The sequence below is a fragment of the Manis pentadactyla genome, chromosome 9 (genome assembly GCF_030020395.1).
Source record: "Manis pentadactyla isolate mManPen7 chromosome 9, mManPen7.hap1, whole genome shotgun sequence".
Taxonomy (NCBI): Eukaryota; Metazoa; Chordata; class Mammalia; order Pholidota; family Manidae; genus Manis; species Manis pentadactyla.
This window is the reverse complement of record NC_080027.1, coordinates 41,179,205-41,204,535: the sequence shown is the minus strand read 5'-3', so window position 1 is coordinate 41,204,535 and position 25,331 is coordinate 41,179,205. Positions and strand designations below refer to the sequence as shown.

The window sequence follows — 25,331 nt, the reverse complement described above, 5'->3', positions numbered from 1 at the left end:
TTGAATTGAAAAAAATGTTATTGAATATTTTTTTCTTCTTCCCTCAGATCAGTTTTCAGATTTTCAATAACTTGTCTTATAACTTCACCATATTTAATAGAAAGTTGTTATTAGCATAAAGATACTGGGTGTTACATTTTAGAAAGAAGAAATGCCACAATTTCTGTGTATTCTCACAGTTTTGTTATAAAATTAATGAGACATACTCAGCTTTTTCTACTTATCTTTTCCAAGGACAACATTGAGCACAAATATAGCTTAAGAACAAGTGAAATGGAAAAATTTGGAATTCCCTTACAGTATCACTGTCACAAGGCTGGAACTGGAAGGGCTGGGGTTTGTGAAATACAGCATTTTCTTGTAAAAACAGCTGAAGGTTATAGTCCCGTACCACCTAAAGAGAAAATAAAATATCTTTAAGTCTTTAATAATTAGGTTAAAATGTCCAAGAATTACACTTTAAAGTTATTCTCTTTTCCAAAAATGAAAAATCATCCAACACTACATGGTCAAAAGGAAATGATATTTAAACTTTTTTTTTCCCATTTTACTTTTGTGTCGTATTTTCTCAAGAATCTAAATTTGGAAAGTCCTAGTTTAGAAACTAGCCCAGATTTTAACACTCGACAATATGCAATATTTTAAGACACAAGAATATAACTATTATCCAGAAAGCTATTTTTTCTGAGGGGGGTGTGTGTAACTAGGGAAGCACATGAGTGTCTTAGGTCTCCTCCACCTTTAAAGTTTTGTAGGCCTCCTAAAAGTCTGTTTTATGGAGATTGCCATCCACTAGGAAACTGCCACATAACCCCATCCATAGCACACAAGAGTATTTTATAGTACTTCTTTTTTTCCTATGAGGTTATATTCTAATTACCATCTTAAAGCATAACAAGACAGACAGCTATCTGAAAATAATTAATTGCATTATATACTCTGGGAAGGAGCGGAAATCAGCAACATTTGACTGTGCAGAAACCCATTTTCTATTCTGCTTAACCTTTACTTATCATTCATTTGCATTATATTATAGCTCATTAGTACCTCTGCCAGAGGATGGGCAGAAGTAGAAAAAAGTTTAGAGCAGCTCCGTAGCTGGAGGTAAAGGGTTTACGAGGAGATGGAGAATGTAGGGGCTATGTTTTGCATTTTATTTACTAGCACAGGTATGTTTTGCATTTTATTTACCAGCACAACTGCCATTCTCTATTTCTTACTCAACAACCATTTGTTGAGCTTACTGGGCCCAGTGTTAAATGCAGAGAAAAGGGGAGTATACAGATGAATCAAGATGAATAAACAAGGTTAGTATCCTCAAGGAATTTATAATCTGGAAACTGGGAGAACCAAACAGGTTACACAATTAAAATACTCTGGGAAGTATGCTGAGGACACTAGGAGAGCACAAAAGAGGGTGCTATTGAATCCAGACTATAGGATGAAGAAGAGTGTGTGGGAGAATCTGGTCAGGGAAGTTGGCTGAACAAACATAATCTCAAAAGGAAATGTGTTGTGTTCTTTTTCTGAATTCCATTTTTAAGCTAGTAAAGCTTTAAAGCTCTTGACACAGCCCTAAGTGCCTCACTAATCACCATGCAGAAAAAGCTAGAAGGATTGTCCTGCTAGTTACAAACTTTGAGGAGACTTCAATACTTTTAGATTTTTAATTTTGTTATGGAAAGCTATAAACATGTAAAAGTTGAGACACCAGTATAATGTATCCTTATGTACCCATCACTCAACTTCAAAAACATCCCCTCATGGCCAATCTTGTTTCATCCATAAAACCATATATCTCTTCCATTCCCAAACAGATTGAAATAAGTCCCAGACATATCATTTCATCCATAAACATTTCAGTATGTTATCTACAAGACAAGGACTTTTTAAAACAACTTAAGTATTGTTGATACACAATCTTATGTTGGTTTCAAATGTACAACACAGTGGTTCAACAGTTACCCGTATTATTAAATCCTGACCCCCTCTACTGTGGTTAGTATCTGTCACCATAGCAAGATGTTACAGAATCATTGACTATATTCTCCACACTGTACTACCTACCCCTTGACCAACTATATTGTGATTATGAATTATTTTGCCCCTTTATCCCCCTCCCCCACCCACCTACCCACCCTAACCCCTCCCCCTTGGTAATTACTAGTCACTTCTCAGTGTCTATGAGTCTACTGCTGTTTTGTTCATTCTGTTTTGCTTTTTTTTTTAAAGTATTGTTGATATACAATTTTATGATGGTTTCAAATACACAATGCAGTGGTTCAATTTCCACCCATATTATCAAGTCCTCAACCCCTCCAGTGCAGTCACTGTCTATTATGTAGTAAGATGTTATAGAATCATTGTCTTCTCCATGCTGTACTACCATCCCTGTGACCTATCTATATTGATTGTGAATTATAGTGCCCCTTAATCCCCTTCTCCCTCCCACCCTCCCTAAATTCTCCTCTTTGGTAACCACTAGTCCCTTCTCAGTGTATATGAGTCCACTGCTATTCTGTTCCTTCTGTTTTGCTTTGTTTTTATACTCCACAAATGAGTGATATCATTTGCTATTTGTCTCTCCATCTGGCTATTTCACTGAGCATAATACCCTCCAGCTCCATCCATGGTGTTGCAAATGGCAGGATTTCTTTTCTTTTTATAGTTAAATAATATTCCATTGTGTATATCTACCACCTCTTCTTTAACCATTATTCTACTGATGGACACTTAGGTTGCTTCCATATCTTGGCTATGGCAAACAGTGCAGTGATAAACATAGGGGCGCATATGTCTTTTCGAATCAGCGACCTTGATTTCTTCAGGTAAATTCCTAGGAGTAGAATCACTGGGTCAAATAGTATTCCTATTTTTAGTTTTTTGAGGAACCTCCATATTGCTTTCCACAATGGTTGAACTAATTTACATTCCCACCAACAGTGTAGGAGGGTTCCCCTCTCTCTGTAGCCTCCCCAGCATTTGTTGTTTCTTGTCTTTTGGATGTTGGCCATCCTAACTGGTGTGAGGTGATTATCACATTGTGGTTTTAATTTGCATTTCCCTGATGATTAGCGATGTGGAGCATCTTTTCATGTGTCTGTTGGCTGTCCAAATTTCTTCTTTGGAGAGGTGTCTCTTCAGGTCTTCTGCCCACTTGTTACTCGGGTTATTTGTTTTTTGGGTGTTGAGGAGTCTTGAGTTCTTTATATATTTTGGATGTTAACCCCTTATTGGATAAATCATTTATGAATATATTCTCCCATACTGTAGGATGCCTTTTTGTTCTATTGATGGTGTCCTTTGCTGTACAGAAGCTTTTTAGTTTGATGTAGTCCCACTTGTTCATTTTTTTATTTTGTTTCCCTTGCCCGAGGAGATGTGTTCAGGAAAAAATTGTTCATGCTTAAGTTCACGAGACTTTTGCCTACATTTTGTTCTAAAAGCTTTATGGTTTCACATCTTACATTCAGGTCTTTGACCCATTTTGAGTTTACTTTGGTGTATGGAGTTAGACAATAATCCAGTTTCATTCTCTTACATATAGCTTGTCCACTTTCCCCAACACCAGTTGTTGAAGAGACTGTCTTTCCCCCATTGTATATTCATGGCTCCTTTATCGTATATTAATTGACCATAGATGCGTGGGTTTGTATTTGGGTTCTCTATACTGTTCCATTGATCTGTGGGTCTGTTCTTGTGCCAGTATACCAAACTGTTATGATTACTGTAGCTGTGTAGTAGAGCTTGAAGTCAGGGAGCGTGATACCCCCAGATTTGTTCTTTCTTAGGATTACTTTGGCTATTTGGGATCTTTTGTGGTTCCATATGAATCTTAGAACTATTTGTTCTAGTTCAATGAAAAATGATGTTGGTGTTTTGACAGGGATTGCACTGACTCTATAAATTGCTTTGGGCAGAATGGCCACTTTGACAATAGAATTTCATTTATTTGTATCTTCTTTAATTTCTTTCTAAATGTCTTATAGTTTTCAGGGTATAGGTCTTTCACCTCCTTGGTCAGGTTTATTCCTAGGTATTTTATTCTTTTTGATGCAATTGTAAATGGAGTTATTTTCCTGATTTCTCTTTCTGTTAGTTCATTGTTACCATACAGGAATGCAACAGATTTCTGTGTATTAATTTTGTATCTTGCAACTTTGCTGAATTCATTTATTAGTTCTAATAGTTTCTGGGTAGAGTCTTTAGGGTTTCCTATGTATAATATCATGTCATCTGCAAATAGTGACAGTTTAACTTTTTCCTTACCAAATCTGATACCTTTTTCTCTCTGTGGGTAGGACCTCCAGTACTATGTTGAATAAAAGAGTGGTGAGAGTTGACATCGTAAGACAAGGACTTTTTAAAAAACATATCCATATTAAAATGTACAATAAATACTTATAAAACAACCAGTAAGTGTCCATTTTCCCTGATTATTTAATAGTTTTAAAAGAGTTTTCAAATTAGGATCAAAATAGAGCCCTTACAGTGCAACAAGATGATGTTGCTTGGCTTTCTTCTCCTCTATAGGTTTCCTCCTCCATCTCTTTTCTCCCTTGAAATTTATTTCCTGAAGAAACTGGGTTTTTGTTCTGTAGCATTTCCCAGGGTCTAACTTTTCTTGGTTGTGTCCTTCTAGTGTTCTATTTTCTGTATTTCCTATAAATTGATGATTGATTACATTCAGGGATTTTTTTGTAGGGCATGGAAGTATTTATTTCCATGAGGAGGCTTGACTCTGACTTGCCTCTTTTTAAAAAATATATATATATTTTTATTAAGGTACTATTGACATACATTCTTAAGAAGGTTTCACATGAAAAAACAATGTGGTTACTACATTTACCCATATTATCAAGTCCCCACCCACACCCCAATGCAGTCACTGTCAACCAGTGTAGTAAGATGCCAGAGATTGACTATTTGCCTTCTCTGTGCTACACTGCTTTCCCCGTGACCCCTCACACCATGTGTACTAAACATACTACCCCTCAGTCCCCTTCTCCCTCCCTCCCCACCCACCCTCTCACACTGCTCCCCTTTGGTAACCACTAGTTCTTTCTTGGAGTCTCTGAGTCTGCTGTTATTTTGTTTCTTCAGTTTTGCTTCGTTGTTATACTCCACAAATGAGGGAAATCATTTGGCACTTCTGACTTGCCTCTTTTTATATTAAGAGCTATGGTGGGATGAATGGTAGCCTCAAAAAGGTATGTTCTTTTTCCAATCCCTAGAACCTGGGAATGTCACCTCATTTGGAAAAATGTCTTTTGCAGATGCAATTAAGTTAAGGAGATAAGGAGATCATTCTTGATTCCCTGGTGGGCCCTAAATCCAATTTTAAGTATCCTTAGAAAAGACACATAGAAGAAAAAGACAGACAGGAGAGGAGCCAATGTGACATGAGGCAGAGATTGGAGTGAGGTGGCCATATGCCAAAAAATGCCTGCAGCCACCAGAAGCTGGAAGAAGCATTGAACTGATTCTTCCCTAAAACCTTATTAGTTGGACACTTCTATATGAGAAACTTTCCAAGTCAACTATTTATTTACCTTGAGGTATGGTTTACATGAAGAAGACAAAGATAATGCTTCTTTCCCTTATTTTATTATCTAGTTTTGCAACCAAGTTGTTTCTCTAGCAATCTCCAAAGAATGACTAATTACAGCTTCAATAAATTATTATTATGAAGTCATGGATTAAAAAATATCCTATGTATTTTAATCCATTGTAGTCATCATCATTGCTGATGCTAAAATTATCCCATCTTTGGCCAGTAAGCACATCCTAAGACCTTTTGACATGACCTAGTAGTTGTTGTTTTTTTTTGTATCATTAATCTACAATTACATGAGCAACATTGTTTACTAGACTCCCCCCATCATCAAGCCCCCACACATACCCCATTACAGTCACTGTCCATCAGCGTAGTAAGATGCTATAGAATCACTACTTGTCTTCTCGAAGACAAGTAGTGATTCTATAGCATCTTACTACGCTGATGTTGTACAGCCCTCCCTGTGCCCCACCCCTACATTATGTCTGCTAATAGTAATACCCCTTTTTTTCCCCTTATCCTTCCCTTCCCTTCCATCCTCCCCAGTCCCTTTCCCTTTGGTAACTGTTAGTCCATTCTTGGGTTCTGTGAGTTTGCTGCTGTTTTGTTCCTTCAGTTTTTTCTTTGTTCCTTTACTCCACAGACGGGTGAAATCATTTGATACTTGTCTTTTTCTGCCTGCTTATTTCACTGATTATAATACCCTCTAGCTCCATCCATGTTGTTGCAAATGGTAGGACTTGTTTTCTTCTTATGGCTGAATAATATTCCATTGTGTATATGTACCACATCTTCTTTATTCATTCATCTACTGATGGACACTTAGGTTGCTTCCATTTCTTGGCTATTGTAAATAGTGCTGTGATAAACATAGGGGTGCATCTGTTTTTTTCAACCTGGGCTCCTGCATTGTTAGGGTAAATTCCTAGGAGTGGAATTCCCGGCTCAAATGGTATTTCTATTTTGAGTTTTTTGAGGAACCTCCATGCTGCTTTCCACAATGGTTGAACTGGCTTACATTCCCACCAGCAGTATAGGAGGGTTCCCCTTTCTCTGCATCCTCGCCAACATTTGTTGTTGTTTGTCTTTTGGATGTTGGCCATCCTTACTGGTGTGAGGTGATATCTCATTGTGGTTTTAATTTGCATATTTTTGATGATTAGCAATGTGGAGCATCTTTGCATGTGTCTATGACCTAGGAGTTTTTGATAGCTTTGCTAGTTTCCTTGCTTTCTATTACAACAAACCATTTAAGGTTTATCTTATATATTTCATGCCTGAGATCTAGAATCAGCCTCCCTACCCCCTGTAAAAGCTCTCTTTTTTGGTTTTGCTTTTTAAGTGAGTCAGAGGAAGTATTTAGAAAACAAGATCTGGGCACTAGAGGTGCTAGATTAGTCACTAGTCTTCTCTTTTTCAAACTTTTTATCTCAAAAGGAAGTTGCAAAGAGGTCCTGTGCCCCTCCCAATGTTGGCATATTGCATAATTACAGTAAATATCAAAACCAAGAAATCAATACTGGTACAAGCATAAGGCTTATTTATATTTCACCATTTATACATGCACTCATTTGTGTGTGTGTGTACAGGTCTATGCAATTTTATCACATGTGTAGCTTCATGTAACCAGCACCTTAATCAAGATAGTTAACTGAATCGTCTCCACAAGACTCCCTTGTGCTCCTCCACAATAGCTACATTCATTTTCCCCATCCTTAACTCCTGGCAACCATTTATTTTTCTCTATCTCTACAAATAACAAATACGTTATTTCAAAAATGTTACATAATGGAATCACACAGCATTTATCATCTTAAGATTGCCTTTTTTAGATTCAGCATCTAAGTTGCTTCTAAGTTGTTCATCCAAACTGGTGCATAAAACAGCGGTTTGTTCCTTTTTACTGCTGAGTCGTCCTCCAGTTTGTTTGCTCCTTCAACTCACTGAAGGCCATTTAAACAGTTCTCAGTTTTTGGCTATTATGAATAAAGCTACTTTGAAAATTTGTATGCAAATTTCTATGTGAATTATCATTTCCTATGGGATATATGCCCAAGCTCTCTCTCCTTAAAGGGGTTACTGAGGTGTATATACTTAAAGGATATGATTTGGTAAGTTTTAACACAGCTATACACCTGTAAAAACATCACCACAATCAATACAATGAATATATCCTGTACTCTCAGAAGTTCCATCATCTCCTTTGTAATCCTTCCCTCCAGTCCTTTCCTGCTCTTCTCATTCCTTGTCACAAGTGAGATTGGTCCTTAAATCTCATTACTGATACAGCTTTCAGCACCTAGCACAGTGACTCTGCCTAAAGTAACATTCAACATTTGTTAAAGAATACCTGTGCTTCCACCCCAAGATTAAATAAAACATTACAAATATTTTGTCAACCTGTAAACCCTCTTCTTATGTATTTCCACCTTCCTTTCTTCTACAGTAGCATTTCTCAAACTTTTTTTTTTTTAATGTTGTCACCCTCACTTCCAACCCTGGGAGTCTCTTTAGACATTTTTTCCCCCTAGTAAGCCCTTTTTGATTAAAATCTAATACCACAAATGTACTGTATACATGTTCACATCCTGTGGCTCATTGTAATATCTATATCCCCCTAGCCCCAATATCCAGAAGCAATTCTTACTCCTTGGGGAACATCACCCCTTCTGAGAATGCATACCCTAGAGGTAACCACCCTACTAAATTTTACCATTCTCCTTTTTTTCCCCCTTAAATAGTGTTACTACATATGCTATATCTCAAAATGATACTGTTTTCTTGGATGATTTTTGACCTCTGTATAAATGGCACCTTAGTGCGTGTATTCTTTTGCAACCTGCTATTTTTACTCAACATTATATTTGTGAGTCTCATCCATATTAATGCTTGTACCTGCAGATCTTTCCTTTTTCCTGCTGTATTCATCCTACTGTCAGTGGACAGTTGGGTTGTTTCTGGCTTTCTCAATGGTTATAAAGAAAGTTACTATGAACATCTTGGTATACATGTGCAAGAGTTTCTCTAGGATATATTCCTAAGAGTGCTTCTGGGTCATAACTAAGTCCAGTTTTAAATTGGTTAGATAAAGCCAAGTGTTTTCAGACTGGATATACCAATTTGTATCCCCCAGGGCAGTGTATGAGTTTCTGTTAATCCATATTCTCACCAGCACTCATTCCTGTTCATCTTAATTCTTTCAACCTCATAGATGTAAGATAGAATCTCACACTGGTTTTAATTTCCATTTCTTTAATAATGAGGATAAGTATCTGTATTCATTTCCTAGGGCGGCTATAGCAATGTATCACAGACTGGGGAGCTTGAACAACAAAAATTTATTTCCTCACGGTTCTAGAGGATAGAAGTCTAAGATTAAGCTGTTAGCAGGACTGGTTTCTTCTAAGGGCCTCTTTCCTTGGCTTATAGATGGCCTTTTTTTTCTGGTGTTTTCAAATGCTTTTCCTCTGTGACTGTTTGTCCTAATCTACTCTTCTAAGGACACTAGTTATATTGGATTAGAACCCAAGAATTTGACCTCACTTTACCTTGATAGCCTCTGTAAAGGCCCTATCTTCAAATACAGTCACATTCTGAGGTAATAGGGGTTTAGCACTTCAACATATGAAGTTTAAGGGGATATAATTCAGCCCCTAACAGATTCTTTTTATAAGGTTAAAGCTATTTATGCTTTTCATTCTGTGGAATGCATGTTGTATGAGGTATCAGCAGTTCATTCCTTTTTAGGGATGAATAATATTTCATTGTACGGATATACCATCTTTTATTTATCCAATTATTAGTTGATAGACATTTAGGTTATTTCTACTTATTAACTATAATGAATAACACTTCCATAAACACTGAGGTACAAATTTTTCTTTGAACACTTGTTATCAGTTCTTTTGAAGTGAAGGTGCCAAATTATATGGTAACTCTGTTTCACTTTTTGAGGAAATGTGAAACTGTCTTCCACAGTGGCTGTACAATTTTACATTCCTATTAATAATGTATGAAGGGTTCTAATTTCTCCATATTCTTGCCAACACTTATTTTCTGTATGTGTTTAGTTTCATAAAATTATTAAAGCCATCCTAGTGGGTAGGAAGTGGTGTTTCACAGTGGTTTTCACTTGCATTTCTCTAATGATTAATGATGATGAGCAACTTTTCATGTGCTTATTGGCCATTTCTATATTTTCTTTGCAGAAATGTCTACTCAAGTTGTTTGCTCATTTTTAAATGAGATCATTTGTCCTTTTGTTGTTGAGATGTAAGAGTTCTTTATATATCTTAGATAATAAATACTTACCAGACACATGATTTGTAAATACTTTCTCCTATTTTGTGAGTTGTCTTTTTTACATTCTTGATACATTTTTTAATGCACAAAAGTTTTTAATTTTATGAAACCCAATTATCTATTTTTTCTTTTGTTGGTTGTACTTTAATGTCAAATCTAAGAATATTGCTAAATCCAAGCTCATAAAGATTTACCTCTATGTTTTCTTCTATACTTTAATAGTTTTAGGTCATTGATTTATTTGGGGTTAGTTTTGTAAATGGAGTGAGGCAGGAGTTCAACTTCATTCTTTTCCACATGGTTATCCTGTTGTTCTAGCACCTTTTGTTGAAGAGACTATTCTTTCTCCATCAAATGGCCTTGCAACTGTGTCCGAAATAAATTGGACATACATATTTGAGTCTTTTTTTGGGCTCAGTTCTATTTAATTGGTCTATATGTCTGTCCTTATGCCAGTACCACACTATTTTGATTACTATAACTGCAGTAAGTTTTAAAATTGGGATGTGTGAGTCTTCCAACTTTGATTTTCCTTTTCTGTGTTGTTCTGGCTATTTAGGGTCCCTTGTAGTTCCATATGAATTTGAGGATTGGCTTTTCCATTTCTGCAAAAAAGGTCATTGGAATTTTGATAGGGATTGCATTGAATCTGTAGATTGTTTGGGGGAATATTGCCAATATTAGTGATATGGAATCTTCCAATCCATAATCATTTATTAATTCTATTTATTTAGATCTCCTTTAAATTTTTTTCAGCAATAATTTATAGTTTGCAATGTATAAGTCTTTCACTTCCTTGGTTAAATTTATTCCTAGGTATTTTATTCTTCAGATGCTGTTGTAGTTGGAATTATTTTCATAATGTAAGTTTTTCATAACTGCCTGTTGTCATTTTAAGGAAGTTCCAATCCATTTCCAATTTGCTGAGTATTTTTAGTATAAAAGTATGTTGAATTTTGTCATGTGCACTTTTCCTGTGTCTTTTGAGATTATCATGTGTTTTTTTAAATAAGTTTTTTTTTGTTTAGTCTTCAAGATTTTAAGAATGGCAATACTAGACAATTTAACTTCCAAAGAAATATAGAATAACATCTTTATCTTCTGAATAGTTAAAAGAGCTATATTATTAATCAAAATGAGATATCACCTCACACTAGTAAGAATGGCCACTTCCCAAAAGACAAGAAATAACAAGTGTTGGCAAGGATGCAGAGAAAAGGGACCTTCTAACACTGTTGGTAGAAATGTGAACTGGTTCAATGATGGTGGAAAGCAGTATGGTTCCTCAAAAAACTAAAAATAGAAATACTATTTGTCCCACCAATTCCATTTCTAGGAATTTACCCAAAGAAAACAAAATCCCTGATTCAAAAGCAATATACATCCCTATGTTTATTGCTGCATTATTTATAATAGCCAAGATATGGAAGCAACTTAAATGTCCATCAACAGATGAATAAAGGAGATGTAATACATACACACAGTGGAGTATTATTCAGCCATAAAAAGAAAAGAAATCCTGCCATTTGCAACAACATGGATGGACCTAGAGGTTATTATGCTAAGTGAAGTCAGTCAAGCAGAGAAAGACAAATACCATATGATTTCACTTATTTGTGGACTATAAATACAAAGCAAAACAGAAGGAACAAAACAGATGTCAACTCATAGACTGGTGGTTATCTTGGGGGAGGAGCTGGGGTGGGTGGGTGAGGGAGATAAAGGGGCACAAAATTTCTCAGTCATAATATAAGTTGGTCATGGGGACATTAGTACAGCATGGAGAATATAGTCAATGATTCTGTAACATCTTCCTAATTTGACAGACAGTAGCTGTACTAGTGGGGGTGAGGACTTAATAATATGGATAACTGTTGAACCACTGTGTTGTATACCTGAAACTAAAATAAGACCATTTATCAATCAAAAAAAAAAAAAAAGAACTACATTATTAATCAACAGGAACTTCCTTATGCAGACAGAAAGCAAGTATGCACAAACAAACTAAAAAGGCCACCAGAACTACCTTTGGAGTTACTATCCTAGGGAAAATATCTATGACAACATCTGCTTCAGTTACATATACAAAGCATTTCATAAAATATTAAGGAGAAAATCAAGCTTCATAAAAAATTAAAATTAAACAAAAGCTCCTGGGGCCAGCTGTTACCCTTCAGGGAATGAAAGCTATTGAAAGCATTGGAATATTTACAGTATGTCAGTATGGATGACCCCCAAAATATCTGAGAATATGTACAGTTACAACTTAGACATGTGGGAAAAAGTGGATTTCCCCCACCAAGAGACAAAGTAATAATGGTGTAGCATAAAAAACCAGAGTGTCAAACTTCTTTTTGGGTTATAAGATCACTGGGTTGCTTTCAGCAGTATAACAAGCTCTTTGAAACAGAAAAGCACATGACATAAAACTTGCAGGTGAGCACCTGTGGTACATGGAACAAAGGGCACATCTCCTAGTTACATCATTCTTTCAATCTAAACACAAGAGCATCTCATTTATTCCTCATCCCTGGGGAGCAAGATACTCATGAGTGAATGCACAGAAAAATGAAAGCTTTTCTCTTTGTGAGTCCAAATCAGTTTATACATTTTTAATTTGTTTTCTACAGAAATAATATAAGCTAAGAGATAATGTAGTATAGCAGGAGACCATGGAAAACACTGTGTGTGAGTGTGTAACCTCAGGCAAACCACAGAAACTCCCTGAGTCTGTTTCCCTTCTCTACAACAAGCATGATAATCCCAATTGCAGAGGATGTGCTTATAGTTCCCAGTAAACTAAGTGCTGTGCAAAATACTAGCTATATTTCAAGACTATACATTTACCTGACTTATAAACTAAAGGTAGGGATCCAATCTAACTTATCCTCAGAAAAAGAGTTTCAAAGAATTTTATCAGACAACAATCTCTCACACCAGAATAAAATAAAAACAAAATATAATTTCTAATAAAACTAGAAATGAAAAATGTTACCCACTACACACTTCCACTGAATGGAAAAAATTCACTTCTGAATAATTGATGGGTTAACAAAGGGAACAACTGTGGAAAAAACAAAAATGCCCTACTTATTACTGAATGCAGTTAAACTAGAAAAAGAAATTTTTTAGCTTTAAATGGGTTTACTTGAAAACAAGGAAGATTGAAAATATAGGGTCTAATAGAAAAAGAAACCTGAAAAGAAATAACATAAACTGCAATAATGTAGAAAAAAACAATGAATTTAAGGCAAAAATTAAGGAGACAGAAAACATCATTGAGAAGCAGAAAAGCTGGCTCTTGGAAAAGATTAATAAAAATAGACTGATAAGTCTGATCAAAATGAGAGAAAGCATTAGAAATAAAAACAGAGATAACTATACAGCCAAACAAGTTTATATGTAAATTTATGCTATCAAATTTGATCAATGAAATGGACTATCTAGGAAAGTGTGAGTGATCAAAATGTACTAAAAAAGGAGCAGAAAACCTAAGTGGACCAATAAATATAAAGAATTTGAACACTAATGAGAGGAACAAAGCCAAGATGTTTTTATTTACACTTCTTCCCAACATTCTCTTAATGGAAAATTTCAAATACATATACATTAAACTAAAAAGAATTGTATGGAAAATATACCCACTACCTAGATTCTTCATTTAACATTTTCTACATTTGCTTTTCCATAACTATCCATCTATCCATCCATCCATCCTTCTTTCTTTACATTAATTCTTTTGTATCTTTAATTGGATCCTGGGGAATAAAAATATAGAAAAATAGAAGTATGACAGGATTTCAAAGCACTAGACTATGATTTTTGTATTTCCCTGTCAACTTAACATTTTAAATGTTCTTGTAAAAACAGAATTGGGGCTATGGCATACTAATACAAGAATAAATACATAAGGAAGCACTCAGGAAGAAAGGTGTGTGTGCCACTTTTCTCTCCTGTCTTTGGATATTGTCTTTTGAGATGGATATCTTGATTCCTTTGCCAACAATTTCTTAAGGTATTAGCCAGTTACTGCTCTCCCTACCAAAAAAGAGAGTTGAACTGGCTCTTTTAAAATAGCAGTTATAAAACAAATATATTTTTACAAATGCACGTGTTCAGTCAGGAAATATTTACTATACACTTAATTTATCAGAAAGAAAATAAAATAACATTAACAAATCACAAGAACCACTTATCCTCCAAAGGACAGTTTCTACTGCAAATATTTCAATCTGTCAAATCTTGAAAAAAGGGATTTCATTTATTTTCTCTGTATACAGTGTGACATGCCAGCAAAGTTGATGGCTCTCAACACTTTTGAATGAGAATATTACTATCAAAAAGATAGCATACAGAAGAATTTTTAAAAAACAAGATATTATAGCATTCATTTCTTTATTGATTATTAAGTGCTACTTTTCACCTTTGTGCCCCTTCATCAGTCTTTGCACTGACACATGACCTTGCTGTTTCCTCATGAATGAGCTGAGATCATTCAAAATTTGAGTGGAAAATAAAGCTATTTAAACCACGCTTCTCAAAAGCAACATACATGGCAATGAACTGATGTACTGAGCTAGCCTGTATGATCACCTCCCTTTTCACCTCTTGTGCCAACTCATCAATGAGAACAGAACAATCTCACTTCATTAGAAGGAATACTGTTATCAGCAAATTTGTCCTATAAAGCATACTTCTAATGCCACTAGTACCTTCATTTGTTTGTATGCAAAAAACATTTAAAATTCTAAAATAGAAAACATTACATTATGCACTAAAGATAATTTACCTTGCTGGAAGTTTCTAATAAAAACTGGAACGTGTTCTGCACAGCTTGGCATGTCTCTAGTTCAGTTCGGCTGAAGGCTATTAAATAATCCTTCAGATGATCATATACATTTCCATCAAGAGCCTGTATAAGATGAGTAAACAAAAGCAAAAAAAATTATGATAAGACTGACACATTATGCCAACTGTCTACAAGGTAAGTTCAGTTTAAAATATATTAATAATAAGTGGACAAAAAATACAGATTGTTTTGTAAATATAAACAGTAAACAATCACTTGGAGAAATGTTGAAACTAATAAATAGGAACTAAAAAAGATAAAATCAAGCTGTGGGGAGAGAGGCAGGGAAGATGGCGGCGTGAGTAGAGCAGCGGAAATCTCCTCCCAAAACAACATATATCTATGAAAATATAACAAAGACAACCCTTCCTAGAATAAAGACCAGAGGACACAGGACAATATCCAGACCACATCCGCACCTGAGAGAACCCAGCGCCTCGCGAAGGGGGTAAGATACAAGCCCCAGCCCCGCGGGAGCCGAGCGCCCCTCCCCCCAGCTCCCGGCGGGAGAAGAGCAGGCAGAGCGGGAGGGAGACGGAGCCCAGGACTGCCGAACACCCAGCCCCAGCCATCCGGGCCAGAGTGCAGGGCGCTCGATACTAGGAAAACAGGGCAGCAAGAACAGTGAGCAGGCACTGGAGGCTGGGCGCCAGAGGGCATAAGAAAAGCGCACGACCATTTCTTTTTGCTTTTTTGCTGTTTTGTTTTGGCGAGCGCTTTTTGGAAGTCTTAAAGGGATAGGGACCCCAATACTAGGGAAACAGGGCAGAAAGACCGGTGAGCAGAGGTCTGAGGCTGGCACCGCAGAATAAAGAAAAACGAACGACCACCTTTTTTTTTTTTTAATTAAAAAAAATTTTTTTTCTTTTTTTTTTGGTGGGCGTTGTTTTGTTTTGGCGGGTGCTTTTTGGAAGTCTTAAAGGGGCAGGGCGGGTCACTTAATCCAGAGGTAGGGAATCCGGGATCTCTGGGCACCCTAACCCCTGGGCTGCAGGGAGCAGGGAGGCCCCTTACGGAGATAAATAGCCTCCCAGCAGCTCCTGCTCCAACACGACTCCACCATTTTGGAGCAGCTGCCCGAGCCAGGCCACGCCCACAGCAACAGCGGAGATTAACTCCATAGCAGCCGGGCAGGAAGCAGAAACCCTGTCTGCGCGCAGCTGCGCAGGACAAGCCACTAGAGGCCGCTGTTCTCCCAGGAGAGGAGGGCCACAAACCAACAAGAAAGGAAGTCCTTCCAGCTGTCACTCGTCCCAGCTCTGCAAACTATTCCTATCACCATGAAAAGGCAAAGCTACAGGCAGACAAAGATCACAGAGACAACACCAGAGAAGGAGACAGACCTAACCAGTCTCCCTGAAAAAGAATTCAAAATAAGAATCATAAACATGCTGACAGAGATGCAGAGAAATACGCAAGAGAAATGGGATGAAGTCCGGAAGGAGATCACAGATGCCAGAAAGGATATCGCAGAAATGAAACAAACTCTGGAAGGGTTTATAAGCAGAATGGATACAATGCAAGAGGCCATTGATGGAATTGAAATCAGAGAACAGGAACGCATAGAAGCTGACATAGAGAGAGACAAAAGGATCTCCAGGAATGAAACAATATTAAGAGAACTGTGTGACCAATCCAAAAGGAACAATATCCGTATTATAGGCGTCCCAGAAGAAGAAGAGAGAGGCAAAGAGATGGAAAGTATCTTAGAAGAAATAATTGCTGAAAACTTCCCCACACTGGGGGAGGAAGTAATCGAACAGACCACGGAAATACACAGAACCCCCAACAGAAAGGATCCAAGGAGGACAACACCAAGACACATAATAATTAAAATGGCAAAGATCAAGGACAAGGAAAGAGTGTTAAAGGCAGCTAGAGAGAAAAAGGTCACCTATAAAGGGAAACCCATCAGGCTAACGTCAGATTTCTCAACAGAAACCCTACAGGCCAGAAGAGAATGGCATGATATATTTAATACAATGAAACAGAAGGGCCTTGAACCAAGGATACTGTATCCAGCACGACTATCATTCAAATATGACAGTGGGATTAAACAATTCCCAGACAAACAAAAGCTGAGGGAATTTGCTTTCCACAAACCACCTCTACAGAACATCTTACAGGGACTGCTCTAGATGGGAGCACTCCTAGAAAGAGCACAGCACAAAAACACCCAACATATGAAGAATCGAGGAGGAGGAACAAGAAGGGAGAGAAGAAAAGAATCTCCAGACAGTGTATATAACAGCTCAATAAGCGAGCTAAGTTAGGCAGTAAGATACTAAAGAGGCTAACCTTGAACCTTTGGTAACCACGAATTTAAAGCCTGCAATGGCAATAAGTACATATCTTTCAATAGTCACCCTAAATGTTAATGGGTTGAATGCACCAATCAAAAGACACAGAGTAACAGAATGGATAAAAAAGCAAGACCCATCTATATGCTGCTTACAAGAAACTCACCTCAAACCCAAAGACATGTACAGACTAAAAGTCAAGGGATGGAAAAACATATTTCAAGCAAACAACAGTGAGAAGAAAGCAGGGGTTGCAGTACTAATATCAGACAAAATAGACTTCAAAACAAAGAAAGTAACAAGAGATAAAGAAGGACACTACGTAATGATAAAGGGCTCAGTCCAACAAGAGGATATAACCATTCTAAATATATATGCACCCAACACAGGAGCACCAGCATATGTGAAACAAATACTAACAGAACTAAAGGGGGATATAGACTGCAATGCATTCATTCTAGGAGACTTCAACACACCACTCACCCCAAAGGATAGATCCACTGGGCAGAAAATAAGTAAGGACACGGAAGCACTGAACAACACAGTAGAGCAGATGGACCTAATAGACATCTATAGAACTCTACATCCAAAAGCAACAGAATATACATTCTTCTCAAGTGCACATGGAACATTCTCCAGAATAGACCACATACTAGGCGACAAAAAGAGACTCAGTAAATTCCAAAAGATTGAAATCCTACCAACCAACTTTTCAGACCACAAAGGCATAAAACTAGAAATAAACTGTACAAAGAAAGCAAAGAGGCTCACAAACACATGGAGGCTTAACAACACGCTCCTAAATAATCAATGGATCAATGACCAAATCAAAATGGAGATCCAGCAATATATGGAAACAAATGACAACAACAACACTAAGCCCCAACTTCTGTGGGACGCAGCAAAAGCAGTCTTAAGAGGAAAGTATATAGCAATCCAAGCATATTTAAAAAAGGAAGAGCAATCCCAAATGAATGGTCTAATGTCACAATTATCAAAATTGGAAAAAGAAGAACAGATGAGGCCTAAGGTCAGCAGAAGGAGGGACATAATAAAGATCAGAGAAGAAATAAATAAAATTGAGAAGAATAAAACAATAGCAAAAATCAATGAAACCAAGAGCTGGTTCTTCGAGAAAATAAACAAAATAGATAAGCCTCTAGCCAGACTTATTAAGAAGAAAAGAGAGTCAACACAAATCAACAGTATCAGAAACGAGAAAGGAAAAATCACGACGGACCCCTTCCTAGAAAAATATAACCTTCCAAGATTGACCCAGGAAGAAACAGAAAATCTAAACAGACCAATTACCAGTAACGAAATTGAAGCGGTAATCAAAAAACTACCAAAGAACAAAACCCCCGGGCCAGATGGATTTACCTCGGAATTTTATCAGACATACAGGGAAGACATAATACCCATTCTCCTTAAAGTTTTCCAAAAAATAGAGGAGGAGGGGATACTCCCAAACTCATTCTATGAAGCTAACATCACCCTAATACCAAAACCAGGCAAAGACCCCAACAAAAAAGAAAACTACAGACCAATATCCCTGATGAACGTAGATGCAAAAATACTCAACAAAATATTAGCAAACCGAATTCAAAAATACATCAAAAGGATCATACACCATGACCAAGTGGGATTCATCCCAGGGATGCAAGGATGGTACAACATTCGAAAGTCCATCAACATCATCCACCACATCAACAAAAAGAAAGACAAAAACCACATGATCATCTCCATAGATGCTGAAAAAGCATTTGACAAAGTTCAACATCCATTCATGTTAAAAACTCTCAGCAAAATGGGAATAGAGGGCAAGTACCTCAACATAATAAAGGCCATCTATGATAAACCCACAGCCAACATTATATTGAACGGCGAGAAGCTGAAAGCATTTCCTCTGAGATCGGGAACTAGACAGGGATGCCCACTCTCTCCACTGTTATTTAACATAGTACTGGAGGTCCTAGCCACGGCAATCAGACAAAATAAAGAAATACAAGGAATCCAGATTGGTAAAGAAGAAGTTAAACTGTCACTATTTGCAGATGACATGATACTGTACATAAAAAACCCTAAAGACTCCACCCCAAAACTACTAGAACTGATATCGGAATACAGCAAAGTTGCAGGATACAAAATCAACACACAGAAATCTGTGGCTCTCCTATATACTAACAATGAACCAACAGAAAGAGAAATCAGGAAAACAACTCCATTCACAATTGCATCAAAAAAAATAAAATACCTAGGAATAAACCTAACCAAAGAAGTGAAAGACTTATACTCTGAAAACTACAAGTCACTCTTAAGAGAAATTAAAGGGGACACTAACAGATGGAAACTCATCCCATGCTCATGGCTAGGAAGAATTAATATCGTTAAAATGGCCATCCTGCCCAAAGCAATATACAGATTTGATGCAATCCCTATGAAACTACCAGCAACGTTCTTCAATGAACTGGAACAAATAATTCAAAAATTCATATGGAAACACCAAAGACCCCGAATAGCCAAAGCAATCCTGAGAAAGAAGAATAAAGTAGGGGGGATCTCACTCCCCAACTTCAAGCTCTACTATAAAGCCATAGTAATCAAGACAATTTGGTACTGGCACAAGAGCAGAGCCACAGACCAATGGAACAGACTAGAGAATCCAGACATTAACCCAGACATATATGGTCAATTAATATTTGATAAAGGAGCCATGGACATACAATGGCGAAATGACAGTCTCTTCAACAGGTGGTGCTGGCAAAACTGGACAGCTACATGTAGGAGAATGAAACTGGACCATTGTCTAACCCCATATACAAAAGTAAACTCAAAATGGATCAAAGACCTGAATGTAAGCCATGAAACCATTAAACTCTTGGAAGAAAACATAGGCGAAAACCTCTTAGACATAAACATGAGTGACCTCTTCTTGAACATATCTCCCCGGGCAAGGAAAACAACAGCAAAAATGAGTAAGTGGGACTATATTAAGCTGAAAAGCTTCTGTACAGCAAAAGACACCATCAATAGAACAAGAAGGATCCCTACAGTATGGGAGAATATATTTGAAAATGACACATCCGATAAAGGCTTGACGTCCAGAATATATAAGGAGCTCACACGCCTCAACAAACAAAAAACAAATAACCCAATTAAAAAATGGGCAGAGGAACTGAACAGACAGTTCTCCAAAAAAGAAATACAGATGGCCAACAGACACATGAAAAGATGCTCCACATCGCTAATTATCAGAGAAATGCAAATTAAAACTACAATGAGGTATCACCTCACACCAGTAAGGATGGCTGCCATCCAAAAGACAAACAACAACAAATGTTGGCGAGGCTGTGGAGAAAGGGGAACCCTCCTACACTGCTGGTGGGAATGTAAGTTAGTTCAACCATTGTGGAAAGCAGTATGGAGGTATATCAAAATGCTCAAAACAGACTTACCATTTGACCCAGGAATTGCACTCCTGGGAATTTACCCTAAGAACGCAGCAATCAAGTTTGAGAAAGACAGATGCACCCCTATGTTTATCACAGCACTATTTACAATAGCCAAGAATTGGAAGCAACCTAAATGTCCATCAATAGATGAATGGATAAAGAAGATGTGGTACATATACACAATGGAATACTACTCAGCCATGAGAAAAGGGCAAATCCAATCATTTGCAGCAACATGGATGGAGCTGGAGGGTATTATGCTCAGTGAAACAAGCCAAGCGGAGAGGGAGAAATACCAGATGATTTCACTTATCTGTGGAATATAGGAACAAAGGAAAGACTGAAGGAACAAAACAGCAGCAGAATCACAGAACTCAAGAATGGACTAACAGAGGATCAAAGCCTAATTGGGCTACCCCGAAAATGAACTTAGATACGATATGAAAAAGAACTTCCAACATCTGCACTCTCTGGAAGACTCATGCCAGAAGATGATCATCAAAAAACCCCAACAAAGATCCACGCACTGCTACAGCTGTAGATGCACTCATCCCACCGGTTCCTGGACTTGCCATGGGAATGAGGAAGGAGATATCTAAGCTGGCCTGTGCATACAGTAAAACAACTAATTTGACTGGATCTATACTGTTGGACCTCAACCAAGAATTTGGAGAAGTGCAAATTGTAGCGCTCCAAAATCTTACAACTACAGACTATTTACTGTTAAAAGAACATATGGCATGTGAACAGTCCCCAGGAATGGGTTGTTTTAATTTGTCTGATTTCTCTCAGACTGTTCAAGTTCAGTTGGACAATATCCACCATATCATAGATAAGTTTTCACAAATGCCTAAGTGCCTTAATGGTTTTCTTGGTTTCACTGGAGATGGCTGGTAATTACAGATATGCTTTGGTTATGTAACTATACTCCTATTATGTTAATGTGTGTGCGCAATTTAAGTAGTAGCTTAAAACCTATATATGCTGAAGTTACTCTACAAGAAGATATGTCAAAGAAATAATCAATCTTCCCATGTTTTCTTCCGCCTGCTACTTCTATAGCTTTTCTTCTTCCTTCCTAATTACAACCCTTAAATAGAATTCGTGCCTCATATCAAATTTACCGAGTATCATAACTCCTCCAAGTGTTAAAGACACCTCAAGACAAATGCTGGGCATAGAAGCCACAGGGCATAAATATGCAAAGAAGTAAAAAGCTAACCTTTTCAAACAATAAGGCTTCCCTCTCACTTACCAACTTCACATTTCCCTGTATGGCCCCGGAAGATGACTGGTTAGCCAGAGACGGGTAAGATTCCTCAAGGGAGGAACAACCTAAGACAGGCACAGTCGCAGGGGGGCCATCAGGTGAGAAATTGGGGATCAACAGAGGTGAGGCTTAGAACCTCACCCCCCCTGTTCTGAGAGAAATCTTCTGCATCCGTGGATGTTTTATTGCCCTGGTCTAGCTTGGATTAACACATAGTCTACAGGCACACATCTGATCATCTACATTTGCTCTCTTACAACACTAAACTATGTTTTCTACCTTTATCTTGTATCTACCTACCACTTCAGCATTTTATTAAAAATAATAATAATAAAGAGAGAAATGTGGTATCCACATATAAATCAAGTATAAAAACCAAATGAGTATTCATATTTGAACTGACTGTTTAGAGTTCATAATGCATGAGCAAAACCGAAAGTTTCTGTGATGACTGCCCTTGTACTGTTCACTATGTAACTTATTCATTATGTAAGAATTTGTTCTCCATGTAAGAACTTGTTTGTTATGCCTCAGAAGATTGGAGACTGACGAAAATTAGGCTTGGGGTGGATTAATGATTGTGCATTGAGCATTGACTCCCCTATACAGAATTTTATTGTTGTTAACAACCATTTGATCAATAAATATGAGAGATGCCCTCACAAAAAAAAAAAAAAAAGGATAGACTTCCAATGGTAAAATAAATAAGTAACCGGGATGTAATGTATAGCATAAGGAATATAGTCAAGATATTGTAACAGCTTGGTAGGGTGATAGCTGGAACCTAGAATTATGTATATAAATGTTCTACCACTGTGTTGTACGCTTGAAACTAATGTAATGTAATACTGTGCGTCAACTACCCTTCAATAAAAAATAATTATTAAAAAAAAAAAAAATCAAGCTGTGGGAACAGGACAACACTTGGAGACAAAATGATTGGGTTCTGATCTTTGCTTGTTTGCTTCTTAGCTGTGTCAACTTCTGTAGTCACTTTATAACACAGCAGGTGTGGGAGTTGAATGAAATTATGGAAGTGAAAGAATGCAGACACAGTGCCTGGAACAGGATAGACAAACATTAATCTCCATTTTTCCTCTTCCATTATTGGTAGGGTTAAATATTAGTATATTGTTACTGTAGAGCAAAGAAAAAACAGAAATAGAAAAAAAAGTGGCTCAGAAATCCTGTTTTAGGGAAGAAACACCAATGTAATGTCTATGAAGTTTTAAACATTCTTACTGTTATTAAGCATTTACAGCAGGACTCTTAAAAAAAAAAAAAAAGAAAAGAGAAAACCACCAAACATCTGAGAAATAATTAAGCTATGATGTATATAATGACTAACATATGTGTGCCACCAAAATGAAAACTGTATTACTATATGAATGGAAAAACATGTATCAAATAATTTTAGGTAAAAAAATAGATCAAACAGTATACACACACATATATATATATATATATATATATATGTATACTAGAAACAACTGTGGGAAAAATATATCTATAATAATAATAATCAAAAAAGGTGCTGGAATCTTGCCAATCAATGGAGATTTTCTTAAATATCGAAGTAAAATTCAGACAACATAAAAGCCACCATTTTAACTATTTTAAAGTACAGAATTGAGCAGCTTTTAGTACATTCACAATGTTGCACAACCATCATTACTATCTAATTCCAGGAAATTTACATTGCTCCAAAAAGAAATCCTATGCCCATTAAGTGGTTACTCCCATTCCTTTCTTCCCAGGGCCTCTGGCAAGCACTAATGTACCAGTCTCTCTCTATGGACTTGCCTATTCAGGACATTTTATGTAAACGGAATCATCTAATATGTGGCCTTTTGTGCCTGCCTGTGTCACTTAGAATAATGCTTTCAAGGTTCATCAACTTATTAGTATTAGTACTTCATTTCTTTTTATGGCTGAATAATACTTCATTGTGTGGCTATACCACATTTTACTTATCCATTCATTAGCTGATGGACATTTGGATCATTTCAACATTTTGGCTATTATGGGTAATGTTGCTATTAACATTTGTGTACAAGTTTTTGTTTGAACACCTATTTCCAGTTCTCTTGGGTATATATATAGTAGTGGAATTGCTGGATCCTATGGTAATCCTATGTCTTAACTGTTGGAGGAACTGTCAACTGTTTTCCACAATGGCTGCACCATTTTACATCCCCACCAGTAATGTATGAAGATTAAAAATTTCTCCACATCATCAGCACTTGTTAGTTTATTTCTTGTTTTTAAAAAAATTATTCAAGCCAGACTAGTGGTATGTCATTTTGATTTTGATTTGCATTTCCTTAGTAACTAATGATTGTCTTTTCATGTGCTTATTGGCCATTTGTATATTTTCTTCAGAGAAATGTCTATTCAAGTCCATCACTCATTTTTAAATTGGGTTGTTTGTTTTTCTGTTGTTGAGTTATAAGAGTTCTTTATATATTGGATACTATTTATATATTTATATATTTGGATATAAATGCTTCATTAGGCATATGATTTTCAAATATATTCCTCTATTTTGTAGGCTCTCTTCACTTTCTCGATTCGATGGTGTCCTTGAAACATAGACATTTCAACTTTTGATGAAATCTAATTTAGCTATTTTTTCTTTTGTTGCTCATGTTTTGGTGTCATATTTAAGAATCTTTCATGGAGGTCATATAATAAATTATTTTTATATATTATGTTTGGCTATTTCATCAAACTTTTACTATGAAACTAATTTTTAAAAAATACACAAATTCTGTCCTCAGAGCATTGGGTAATAAAGCTGTACATTCTATAGAGCTTAAACCACTAGATGGCACCATCAAGCATTTTAAATATAGTCAGTGCAAATTCCTTAAGATTCCTTTCCATGCAGTTATGTAATATCCCCAGTGAGATTGCTGGTTTTTTATTCAGATCAGAGTGAGATCTGAATAAAAATTCCTTCCTTAGGATATGCTTTTCATGAAATTTTAAAAAGGAAACATAACTTCTTCTGACATGAGGTTTTTGCCTTAGAAACACTGTTGGTAGATGGTTATAACCTTGTGTTTGTAGGAAACCACTACAGCATTTTATTTAAATACACAAAATGGCAATATAGGTGTCATCAGCTCCAGTTCCCCAAATTTCTGATTCAATAGGTTGAGGGTGGGACATGAAAATTTATACTTCCTAATAATTTACTGCTCATCTGGGGAACATACTTTGAGAAACACAGGACTAAACATGCATTTTAGCTGATTAGGTTGGCATTTGTATAGACTCAGATCCTCGTGACCCTGTAGAAACAGAGTGGGGTGAGGCAGAGAAATCTGTCATCCTGAATAAGGTCAACAGCACCAATATACCATGTAGGAAGATCAGTAGCTGTTTTAAACAGAAAATCATACTCCAGAATTATAGAGGCAGCACAGGAAAGAACCTGGGTTGAGTTCTGAAGTAAGTTAGATATGGGTTAGAAACCCCATTATCTTTTATGAGAAAACTTCATCATTTTGAAGGTTTTCTAACTTGTAATTAGGGAAAGCTGGAATACCACATACTCCATGGGGCATTGTGAAGATTAAATAGGTAATGGAAGTAG

General features: G+C 36.7%; 1 protein-coding gene across 2 annotated transcripts in view; it reads right to left on the bottom strand.

Annotated features, from left to right (window-relative positions):
• Positions 1-25,331, bottom strand: part of FCHSD2 (FCH and double SH3 domains 2) — a 359,006-nt gene that overhangs the window by 88,496 nt on the left and 245,179 nt on the right. For both annotated transcript variants that reach the window (XM_036888620.2, XM_036888618.2), the window contains exons 9-10: positions 14,649-14,771; positions 299-394 (exon numbers count right to left, since the gene is read on the bottom strand). In XM_036888620.2, the coding sequence (XP_036744515.2) occupies positions 299-394; positions 14,649-14,771 (219 nt within the window). The remainder of the gene's footprint in view (positions 1-298; positions 395-14,648; positions 14,772-25,331) is intronic.